Source organism: Arvicola amphibius, chromosome 1 (genome assembly GCF_903992535.2).
Source record: "Arvicola amphibius chromosome 1, mArvAmp1.2, whole genome shotgun sequence".
NCBI lineage: Eukaryota > Metazoa > Chordata > Mammalia > Rodentia > Cricetidae > Arvicola > Arvicola amphibius.
Genome location: NC_052047.1, coordinates 48,422,466 through 48,434,938, shown reverse-complemented (window position 1 = coordinate 48,434,938; position 12,473 = coordinate 48,422,466). Strand labels below are relative to the sequence as shown.

The window sequence follows — 12,473 nt, the reverse complement described above, 5'->3', positions numbered from 1 at the left end:
ATCACCACATCATCATCATCATCATTATCATTGTCATCGTCATCATCGTCATCGTCATCAAGAGCTCCTAACAGCCACCCAGGGAAATTTGCTGTCTTCGAATGGCTGAAGTTGAGCTCTAGACCCAGGCTTACAAGGGAGCATGAGGGGGTGGCTGTCCTCCAGGGGAAGTGACAATAAGCACTGCTCCCCATGCTTGCTATCCTCAAACAGGGCATCACAACAATACAGCTACTCTTCCAGTGCCAAGAGGACTAGAGCTCTGTGAACACCCGCTCTGTCACCAAGGGACACCATCATTCACTGATTTAGAGAGAAATAAATGTTTATGAATGAATTATGGACATGAGTCTTGGCTGGTGCATAAGGCCCAGCTGCAGCTCATATGTCGCTGAGGGACAGGGAACAAAACAATGTTGCAGGAAGGCTCCAGGTTCTTTGCCAGCTGCCCAGGCCTCACCAGATCTAAGCTATGGGAGGCCTTCCTAGTCCTTGAGTCAGAGGGGCTCAGTCCTTCTTTGACCTCTTCCCAGCTTCCTCCTGTCATGGTCTTCAACATTCTCTAACTTATATTTTTTTCATGTGCTGGAATCCATTTTTTCCAACGGACACTGGGAGGCACCCAAGGTGGGAGCCACTATTCTCTGCATGTTACCTGTGTTCAGATTCTTCTTCTGCTAATCCTATGTGCCCTGACAAAGTCACCTAACATTGCCAAGCCGCATGTGATTTGTGAAATTAAAAAACAAAGATAAGCAAAGTCTTATAGATATACTAGCATCTATACAAAGGAGTCTGTCAGCAGGGCATGGTGGCACAGGCCTTTAATTCCAGTACCCAGGAGGGAGAAGCAAGTGGATCTCTGAGTTAAAACCAGCCTAGTCTACAGAGTAAGTTCCAGAACAGCCAGAGCTACACAGAGAAACGCTGTCCCAAGAAAACCAAAAAGAAAAAAAGTAACAAGATGGTGGGGTCTGTGCACCACTCCTGGGTCTCAAGAAACTGTCGTCCACACACGAGTGTGTGTATCAGCTAATGGGCCCCGTACTTGGGATGAGAAAGCAATGTCCTCAAATCACTCGCAGTGGCTTTTCTTCTGCACCCAGATGGGCTCAGAGCTCTTGCTAAGACTGGGAGGCCCACATGGCTCTCCTTACCTGCTCCAATGCCATTCCCAGCTACCTTGTGTCTGTGCTTCACCCATCCCACCCACCTCTGGTATCCATCCCAGCCCCCAGGTACTGTACTTCCTCTGCCCCTAGCACAGTTAGTGATAAAACATGCCATAGTCATTCCTGCCGTCCTTGTCAAGGCTCAGATTAGAGATTTCCCTAGACATCTCATCTCAGCTAAAGCTATTTCTTCCCAGGTCCCCTGCTTCCCAGTGCCTGCCTCTCTTCATATCTGCGTGTGGCACCTGCCATCAGCTCCATGGTTCCTCCTGAAAACTTAAGTTCCCACAGCCCAGTGTCAGGCTCCCCCTGGGGGATCTCCAAATGCTTCTCAGGTCACTGTCCTTCCATCATGCTAAAGAAGATCCTGATGCCCCCTCCTTACAGAGAGGCAGGATCAGCCTGGGTCCTTGACCCCTGTGCTCGGTTTGGTGCTGTCCAGGGGTCTGAAACATGCTCAACTTGGGGAAGATCCACTGACACAGACCAAGAGAGGCAAGGTCACTGGCTTAAGTCGCAAGTCCCAGGAATGACTGAGGTGGGGTTGATCCTGGCTATCAAGGGCTTGTCCTCTGTTATGGCTCTGTTCTGTCTCACCCCTGTTCAGACAAAGCACATACACTTCTGCAGAGCCTGCTCTGAGTTAGCATGTGTTACAATTTCCCAATGTAATCCTCAAACATACTCTCTGCTCAGTTCTACCTCAGAACACTTGTAAACCATCCCCAAGATATCTGTTCTCCTTCCTCCAGGGTCTCTGCAGCCTGGGCATGTGAGGGCCGTCCTGGGGTACCCCTACCATTAGCCAGCTAGCCTCATGGGCTGCCTAGTACCTGGCATGACTGACATATCCAGACTGTGTCCCATCCAGTAGACCTTCAATCAATAGGGCAGAGGTGCAATGGTGAAACTCCACTTCCCAGGATCTAGGAAAGGAACTTGTTTGTTTGTTCAATTATGGCTCTACCACAACTGAAGTCCCAGGAAGTACAGACTTATTGTTTTTTGTGGCATCCCAGAGCATATGTGTTAAATGAACTGAACCCATGGGCTACATGAGACCCTACCTCAAAACAAAATGTATGCTATACTCCAAGAGAGAATGTCTCATTAGGTACCCCCTCCTGGAGATTAGTCCAACAGAACCCTCCATGAAGCCTCTAGAACAGCTTGCTTATACACAACTTTCCCAGCTCTGATCCAAGACCATGACAAACAACCACAGCTGAACACAACATGCTTTCCTTGTTTTTTAATAAGCAAAGTATACTTTAATTGGTCACCTGCTTGCTCACTGGCTTGTCTTTATTGGCTGATGACTTGGGCTTCACTGCTCTGCAAGATCCATACAGCCACTCCCCACAACTGGCAGTCACAGAAGGGCTCTGTGCTTTACGGGGCCAACACCAGATCAAAGAGCGGTACTCAGGGCTGCCAGTTGGTGAAACATAAAGCTTACTATTGAAGGCAAAGCTGGCATTTCTCCAATGTCACAGAGATGACTAAAAAAGTGCAAGTTTTCTGCCTCTGCCCATGCAATGCCCATGCCCACAACGCGAAATGAAAGGCACACAAGAGCCACCATTGCTGTAACAGTGCCAGAGCCATCACTGACGTCACTGTCCCAGAGGGCCTAGGGGTGGCTGCTGTGGGTACATCTTACAGGTGTTCCTTTAATAGGGTGCACGACACACCAAGAGCTTCCAGAAGCCCTGCATAAAAATGATGCTTGCTGCTAGCAGCACCTGGGTGGTGATGAGGGGGCTGAGGTTGGAGGTCTGGCTGCCACGTGGCAGACTTTTCACTTGGATTATGGTCTCTCCCAGGGCACACACTGAGGGCCCTGGAAATAGTGGGACCATGGGAGGGACTACTGGTGACACTGGTGTGATGGAGGGGACTCTCAGGCAACACTGGTCGTGACACATTAAAGGTCACCATGCCCTCCCAGCCAGAGAACTCGCTGCACGGTGAGAAGGATGGAGCACATATTCCCTCATTATAGCTCATCACCCCGCTCTCTCCTCTCCTCACACTAAACACTGTCTGATGACTTTATGTGTTTTGTTCTCTGTCTGTCTCCCCAATCAGCGTTTAAGTTCCCTACTGGGGAACTTTGTGTTTCTCAGCCTCTTATGCAACGTTAGCTGCTGGAACACAGGAAGTCACCAGGTGTGTGGGGGTGGACACAGAAAGAAGCCCGACCACCACTGACGGGCATCTTACAGGTGAGGACACGGGAACCCCAGAGAATGACCAAATTTCTTCCAATCACTTACACCCTGGCAGGCGGAGCAGGAACACACACTGGGGTCTAAGCATGCCCAAAGACGGGGTCTCCTGGGTTGTCTGCACTATTGCTTTTCAGCCAGATCCTTCTGGGAGGCCAACCATCCCAAGATGATAGACATCAGTTTGGCGGTGTACTGGTTAGCTTTATGTCGACTTGATACAAGCTATGGTCATATGAAAGAAGGGAACTTCTATTGAGAAAAATCCCTCCACAAGACCAGGCTATAGGCAGCCTGTAGAACATTTTCTTAATTAATGATTGATGGTGGAGGGCCCAGGCTATGACGGGTGGTCCCACCCTTCTTCTAGTGATCCTGGGTTCTATAAGAAAGGCTTAGCGAACTATGAGGAGCAAGCCAATAAGCATCACTCCTCCACGGCCTCTGCAACAGCTCCTGACTCCAGGTTCCTGTCCTGCTTGAGTTCCTGTCCTATCTTCCTTCAGTGATGAACAGTAATAAGGACTTGCAAGCATGGTGTCTCATCACAGCAATGGTAATCCTGATTAAAACAGGTACCTGATGTTTGCTACGACATCGATTCTTATGCCAAGAAAGCTGGCTCAGTTCCAGAAGCTGGGCTCTCTCTGCCAGAGAGCGGGTGTCAGCTCCCCTCTTAAGACTCAGACAGCCTCTACAAGCTTGCTGTTGAAATTTTAGATCCACAGAGATCCCCTTCTTCTGCCACATTCCATCCCCTTACCCTTCTCTCTGTTCCATGTCTAGAAGAAAAGGCAGCCAAAGACCAGGGATGTTAGAGCCATTCAGAGCAGGATCAGTACAGATGGGGGGGGGGGCTCCTTCCCACATAACTAGTTCTTTCCTCCCACAGATGAATACAAGGGCCCTGTATCATGCACCAGGATTTCCCCAAGGTGATGGGTGTTACCTGGAGCCTTTCTTCCCGAGTCCTTATTGACCTTTAAACACTGAAATTTTTAATCCCAAGACTGGGGAGGTGGAGACAGGGGGATCCCTGTGCCTTGCTGACTGGCAAGTTCCAAATTCAGTAAGAGACCATGTCTCACAATAATAAAAGGAAAGTAACTGAGGAAAACACCCGACATTAATCCCTAGCCTCCACATGCATGCACAAATATACAAACACGTACATGCCCCTGCAAGCACCCACACATGTGTGAACACATCCCACCAAATCAAAACAAAGCAAACAAAAACAAAAACAAAAACCCTGAAATTTTGAGGAAGGGGCAGCTTCTGGAAGGATTCTGTTGTCACCCTCTCATCTGGTTTGGGTTGGGAGTTTGTATTTTTCTGAGTGCATTCTTGCTCCTTGCCCCAATTCTTGGGGACCAGACAGAGGAGGTCAGGTCATGATGAGTTCTAGGCACCCTTACCCACATGTGACAAGATACATACCCCCCAGCTTATGCAAACACGAGGCTGTCCTAGCTGCTGCCGTTGCAAACCCTCCAGAAGCCACTTGGAAGTGCTCTATGAAGTTTAGGGTGCCAAGGCCCTAGCTGAACAAATAGGAAAATCAGTCTCTCTGACAATATCGAAGGCAGGCCATTTCCTGTCACCTCAGTGCTCACATGTGCTTAATACCCACAGTCAGCCTTCCTATGGCATGACGGGTCACTGTTAAATGGAAGCTCGAAGATGCTGCCCACAGGCACAGGTGTTCAGCAAACACTGCCCTTGACCCCTGTTTGGTCTCCAAGCAGCAAATACCTGGCCCTTAAGTACGCTGAGAGGAATGGGACTGGCCATGAGCAGGACTGGACACCCTCTGGACACAGCATCTGTCCTCTGCCCTCACACCTATCAGGCCTTCCACGGGCTCCCAGTGAAGCTGCTATTTGTCCCTTATTGGGACTTTTGTTTTTCTAGAACTTTTATTTCTGTTTCCAAGTTCCTCACACCACGTGTTGCTGTGCGCCCCTCTCTCCTTCTCTTTTAGTTAAACCCCTTTGTCCCACTCTCTTGTGGCTAGTCTTGGTTTCAAGATCCTCCTGCCTCTGACTCCCAAGTGCTGCATTTACTCGTGAGCACCATAGCAGTCCCTTTGCTCTTCTTTTGGTTCACTTTATCCCCTCAGAGCACTGCTCACTCAGTCAAAGCAACCCCCCCCACACACACACTTCGTGGGAGATTTTCTAAGAAGGGGTCCGTGGAGGGAACTAAGGGTCCTAGGCTGAAATATGGGACAAGCACTCATATTTTGAGCTTCTCCCCGACCCCAGGCTACAGGGCCACACAAGTGTCAGTTAGAGAAGCAGAGCCAAACACAGTGAGAACACACAGGACTGACATCTGAGGCTGGCAAAGACAACATGTAATCCACGATCTGACTGGAATGGGAGTGGATGGAAAGTAGAGTCAAGGAGACGGCCCCAGGGTACGTAATAGGTGTAAAGATCCCATGACACAGGCGGCAAAGCAGACAGGCTGAAGCCTGCATGAAGGTTTCAGTCCAACTCTGATGGGAAAAACTGGCGGTGGACCGACCATGGATGTCTGGCACACTATGACCAGGACGTGGCCATCATCTGGAAGATGAAGGAAGAGTGGGAGCTACCCATGGCGTAGTGGATCAAAACAACAAAAATGACCAACCATCAGAACCTCACCATGACCACAACACCACACATACACACACACACAGACCTCAAAGGCTTAACCAGTTCTCTATCACACAGCATCAGCTACCTTTGAACAGGGTCTTCGGTGTCAGGAAGTCTAGTACCACTGTGGAATCAGCAATCTTACCAAGGCCGGGACCTGGCCAGCCTCGAAAGTTTAGACGCAAAGAACAGAATGGTGACTGGGGCTTGCTGCCATGTCCGTATCTTTGAAGAGGAGGAACCAGATATGAGCAGGGGTCTGGTGAACAAGATAACAGTCTTCAGGTACCTGTCAGGAGACAGATTGCTCTACAGGCCGTGAAGGAGTCACTATATCCAAAATCTTGGATACAAGTTGACACGTGTGCAGATCACAGCATTCAGACAATGCCTACGGGGAATGAGCCCAGGGCTGGGCTCAGACACAGACACAGACTCACACGTACACACACATGCACACACACACACACGCACGCACACATGTACATACACAGAAAGGGGAACAGGTCAAAGATCAAGACATAACCAACTGGTAAAGCAGAAACATAATTAGAAAAGTTAAAATCAGGAGTAGCTCAGAATAACAAAAAGAAAACAGGGAAATAATATACTATTAAAGAAGCATGGATCAGAAACAGTCACACTTTCAAACTGTTTCAGCAAGTTCATGGTGTCTCCAAAATCCACTTTGTATTTTTATGAGCATAAAGAAAACAACTGCACATTTTATTAGAAAGACCACACTTCTCTTGTGACTAATGGAGGAAGACACTTCCAGAGTTGACCTTTGATCTCTGACCTATTTGATGCATCATCCTCCACATGGGAGCCTGCCGAAATTCTGGGGTACTAATTAAAACCTGTTCTGGGCATCCTTTCTCACTCCTATTTCAGAACCAGGAATAATAGAACCTAATTTTTCAATTTATGTTACATACAGAGGTTTGCTTATCTATCTATCTTACAGTAGTTAGATGGAAAAGAGTTAGCTAATTTCGGCAGAGGCAGGTGGATCTCTGTGAAGTCAAGGTTAGTATAATCTACCTAAGAATTCCAGGTAAATCAGAACTATATAGTGAAATCCTTTCTCAAAAGCAGATAAATGAAGACTTAGTTCATTCAAAAATATTTTTATTTCTCTATTTCACTCATTGAATACGCACTATATGTCCTAGAACTGCTAGCTAAAATAAAATGTCTATGCCCACTCCTCTCAGAATGGAAGAGGGCACTGCCATGCTCCATGCATCCCTTTGACATGGGGTCACTCCATGAAACTAAAGCTCTAGTTTTCTTCACTAGGCCGAAAGTCACCAAGCCCAGAGAACTTCCTATCACTGCCCCAACCTAGAGCTGAACTTACAGACACACTCAGGACACCTGGTTCATTAAGCAAATGCCAAAAATCTAAACTCTAGCTCCCAGACCAGGCAACAAGTGCTCTTAACTGCTGAGGGTTTTCCCAAGCCCATCTTCCATTGCGATAGTAAAACACCAATGGCTGGGTATGTTAGAAAGTAAAGAAGCTTTCTTGGCTCACATCTTCAGAGAACTTCTAGCGAGGGCCTCATGACTATAGCACAGTATTGTGGACCCAGAAGATGTCAGCTGGAGGGGGGGAGGGAGACAGCAGAGAAGAAGGGTCAGCTGCTCTTATTCTACTGACTTTTGTAGATTTGCTCAGGTCCACAGGTGGTAAGTCGTCCCCTGGTGAGGGCACTCATGACCTGACCTACCAGACCCTACTTCTTAAAGGTCCTAGCTCCTTTCGGAACCGTGACTGGGGACGGTGGCAGGTAGTCTTGACTGACAGCTTGACATGACAAATCACCATAAAAACAAACAACTGACACAGCTGTGAGGAATCTCCTAGGCTAGTTTACATGAAGAGGGAAGATCACACTAAACGTAGGCTACGATGCCTGTGGGCTGGAGTCCAGGACCAATAAAAGGAGAACACTTAGTACAGTACCATCTCTTTCTGCTTCCACATGGTGTTCCTGCCGTAGTTTATTTCCCAGAAAGATGATTCCTAAAGTTGCTTTTATTATGTAACTAACACAGGGGCCAAACTTCCAGTACACAAACAGGGGTGGGGTGGGGTGCAGGGATGGCACCACATCCAAACCATCTAGGCCTCCTTCTCACATAACAGTCAGCAATGGCCTCTCTGATCTTTCATTGTGGAAGGGTTTCCTGTAGGCAACTGACTTCCAGAGAGTACCAAACATGTTTTACACACACACAAAAAAGTGAACATCTTTCAAAATGGTGCCTCCTAATAACCAACCATTCTCCATAAAAGAGAAAGCTACCTTTGTTTGTCAAGGAATGTGATAACATCTAGAAAAAAAACGTCTCCCCAAGAAAGCACCCCTGGATACACAGACACAATAGAGCATTTCCAAGTCGGAACCCAGCACCCTTGCTGTTGTGAGCACCGCCTCTGGCAAAAGACTGAAAATGAATCTGTCCATGCCGGGCAAAGTGGAGAATTATTTGGGGGAAAAGAATTTAACTTCAGTTTTCTTTCTCTTTTTCGATTGTACTTTTGTTCACAGCTTCAGCTGGGAGAGAGTGAATGCACACATTTAGTTTGGAGTTTATGAGTTCATATTTTATAATTAACGTTGCCAACAGGGGAGTTTGATTAATGCCGAGCAGTGGATTTTGAGCAATGTTCCATACAAATTGCCAAATTTAGCAATAAAGTAAATTGGTGATGTGAACATCATTAGTAGAATGACTACTTAAAATTCAAATCATCGGAGCCACAAACCCATTATTTGTGTAGAAGGGAGGAAGTATCGCATTTGGTTTTATTTTGCCTTCAACCACATGTTATCTACCACCAAGCTGGATAGAGCAAAAGTTCTAGAATGAGTTGGAATGATATTTCAGAGCAGCTCCAAAGCACACACATGTGCACACACGTGCACCCACAAAGGGGCTGCGATAAAGGCAAACGCTAAACTGTGAATTTGCATGATGGCAAATATAAAAATCTATAGCAATCTTCCCCCACCAATGCTGCAGTGCATTTCCTGACGTGCTACCCACTCAGAAGCGTCCAGTGCGCACTCCCGCAGTGAGCTTTTCCCTGTCGACGTTCACAGTACCTTATTGTCACCCTGGACCTCGCCAAGCCTCTGCCGGAGTTCTTTAATTTCTTCTCCCAGATGTTTATTCCTGTCCTGAGAGTCTCTCAACAGCTGCACAAGATTAGCCTGGAAATACCAACATAGCACAACAGCAATCAGTATGGAGGTATGGACAAACGTGGGCTTTCCTAACGTACGGATGCTGGCATCCAGCTCAGTTGGATCCCACAGAACCCCATGTAAGTGAACGTGAGTGAAAGCAGGAAGGGTGTAAGCCACACAGTGACAGCTCGAGGGAGGAAGAGGAGGTGGACAGCAAGCTTCCATTATTTAGGGAGGTTTGTTTCCAGAGTGGCTCACAAAAGTGGACAGGTTACAGAGGAACCAGTTATATTTGGCTGTATCGAAACTTTCCTAAGAGCTTGTCACTAAGAAGTCTATCCTGGGGGGTTACAGTGCAAGCATGAGGATCCTAGTTCAAATCCCCAACACCCACATAAAAAGTCAGGCATGGCTGTGTGCAGATAGAACACTCGTGCTGTTGGGGGAGGAGACAGGAAGATCTCTGTCGCTCGCTGGCTGCTAGCCTAGCTTGAAGCTCAACGAGAGACCCTGTCTCAAGAAAGTAAGATTAAGGATGATAGAGCCGGACCCCTGGTGTCCTCCTCCGACCTCTGTACCCTTGCAAGCACATACCTGCACACATATACACCACATGTATACACACAGGTAATAAAATAGCCACTTTCAAATTGGATAGTATTGAGTTCACAAATTAGGGCCGGCAATGTAAGAAAGGATTCATGTTCTCAATTAGGTCATTTCTTCTGTTCCTTCCAATGTGTCTTGTTAAATGAACTCTTCTTTGCTATTTCAGTGCCCAGAATTTGTGTGTATAGTTGCTTGTGCATATGTGTATGCACGTGTGTTTACACATGTGGAGGACAGAGGCTGACATCAAATATCTTCCTCAGTTGCTTCCCACCTTACTTTTTTGAGACAGTCTGTCACGGAACCTGGGGCTCGTCAATTCCACTAGTCTACCTGGCCAGTGAGCCCTAAGGATCCACCTCGTCTCTGTCTCCTCACTACAGATGTAGCTGTGCCTACCGTTTACATGTGTGCTGGTGATCAAACTCGGATCCCATGATTGCAGCAAGCATCTTACCCACAATGCCATCTCCCCAGGCTGAATGCCCAGAACTTCGGTCGCCATTCTAACATCAGGGTCTAGCTGTGATTCTTCAGGCTCCTGGGCTGTCTCCCATCTCATTGTCTCCTGATGGTAGTTCTCACGGTGCCAAAGAGCCCAGGCTATTGCTTTCCACCCCAGTCTTCAAAACATCACCCCCACACTACAAGCTTCTTCTCTCACAAACACTTACTCCTATCTAGACCTGGGGTACCCGCCCTGTCAGAGGGGCTCACCTAGCCAGCCAGCTCCATTCTTTTCCCCAAAGCAGCACTGCTGGCCCTCTGACATACACCCATCTCCTCTTGGGGCTCCCCTGGACTCTGGACACCCCTATGCAGTTCCAGCTCACCCTTGTCCCCTGTTCTGCAGAAACCTACCCTTGTTCTACAAAGAAAACTTGTCACCCGACAGACCGAGTTCTCCCTGCCTCTACGGAGACAACCATCGAGCATGGCGGCCAGCACACAGGGCTGTGTGCATGTGTTCCAAGCCTCGGGATGAGGACGAAGGGTGGAGAAAGCTGGGGCCTCACTGCAGTCTCTTAAGGAGCTGTACACAGAGCTAAATCTCCAGATGCCTTCCTGCTGAAGTTCAGGAAACCCAAATCCAGAGGCGTAAATGGACAACCCCCCTCTAGTGGCCACGTCTCCAAGGCCTTCAGTGCTACACTTCTGGGAACAATTATGCTGGGTAAGAAAAGGCAGCAAGGGAAAGAATCTAAAGATGAAATTTTTACCAGCTCTTGACACACCCCCAATCAGGCCTTCACAGTCCATTGGTTGGGACTGCCTTCTGTCTCTTCCTCCTAGGTACCTGACCTCCATTCTCACTCCCTTTTCCTCCATGCCAGGCCTGAGCCCATCTTGGTGCCCAAACTCTCTGTCATCTCCTTCAGGCTTTTGCATAGAGGTCACTGGTCCCCACAGGACGCCCCCTGGACCATTGGATTTAACACGGCCACCCTCCCCTTCACTCCTGTGCCTTTTGTCTGAGGCCCGTGCCATCTCCTAACATACCATATAATTCACTTCATGGTTTATTGCTCGCTGTTTATTTCCTGCCTCCCTCTCCCTGCTCAAGCATAAGTTCCATGAAGGGCGAGGAACTTGGTTCTCGCTCCTCCCCTCTGCCCTAACACAGTTGAAAGGGGAGATGAGAAGCTGAGCTGGAGGTTCTGGCCTCTTCATTGGGAGAAACAAGCACTAACTCCTGAAACCAGTGCCTAGCATGCAGTCTTGCCTGGCACAAACTGTACTGTCCCCAATACAATCTCCATGCCACAGTGCAATCTGCATCTTCAACCCCATATTGGCAAGGCTCATAGCTTACAATATCTTGCTCCCCATTTTCCAAGAACTCTGCTCTCAGGAGATACAAAGTTGATGGTGGACGGGGAAAGTTAGACTCCCTTTTGTAGATGGAGCAACAAGGAACCATTGCTCCCAACTGATTTTGGAAAGTTCCCCGGTGGGGATTCGAAGTTCCTTCCCAGCTTTGTCACTAGCCACCCGGGGTATTTTCTCCATCTACAGAAGGGAACTAACACCAAACTTTCCATGTGGTGACCTGGAATGTGCACAGTAAACACAGAATCCTGAAGCCCAGGTTGGGCACCCAGGGGGTGCTGCCTAAAGCCCCTCCCCCATGGCGCTAACTCAAGTACACAGGGGACAGAGTTGTGGGGACACAGAAGGTCCCCCTTTGACCACAGCTGGCCCTTTATGATTCTGTGCCTGCACTGTTCATCGGTCACTCATTTATTTACACAAATGTTTACTGGGCATCGGCTTTGGGTTAGGGGCTGTCTAAGGCCTGGGGATATAGCAATGATCCAAACAGACAAAATTCTGTGGTTCTGTGAAGCTACTGATTACATAATATACTATGTGGTACAGAATGAGAGCGGCTCACTCGGCCAGGTATCACTTAGAAGTGCAGGGAACAGTGAAAAGTGCCAAAGAGGTCACAATGAAAAGGAGATGGTGGACCTTGTGGGTATCCTGGGGGCAAGGATCCAGGCAGGAAAGGGGCATTCCTTACCCCATATCTCATAGACACAGGACAGGCTGGGTGCAGCACTGGAAGTTGTTCTTGATTGACATTTCTTGGTTCCTGCACTGTGCCTT

The 12,473-nt window shown here is 48.1% G+C and overlaps 1 protein-coding gene across 2 annotated transcripts in view; it reads right to left on the bottom strand.

The window, feature by feature from the left end:
• Positions 1-12,473, bottom strand: part of Ccdc149 (coiled-coil domain containing 149) — an 87,473-nt gene that overhangs the window by 34,377 nt on the left and 40,623 nt on the right. For both annotated transcript variants that reach the window (XM_038346057.1, XM_038346065.1), the window contains exon 4: positions 9,171-9,278. In XM_038346057.1, the coding sequence (XP_038201985.1) occupies positions 9,171-9,278 (108 nt within the window). The remainder of the gene's footprint in view (positions 1-9,170; positions 9,279-12,473) is intronic.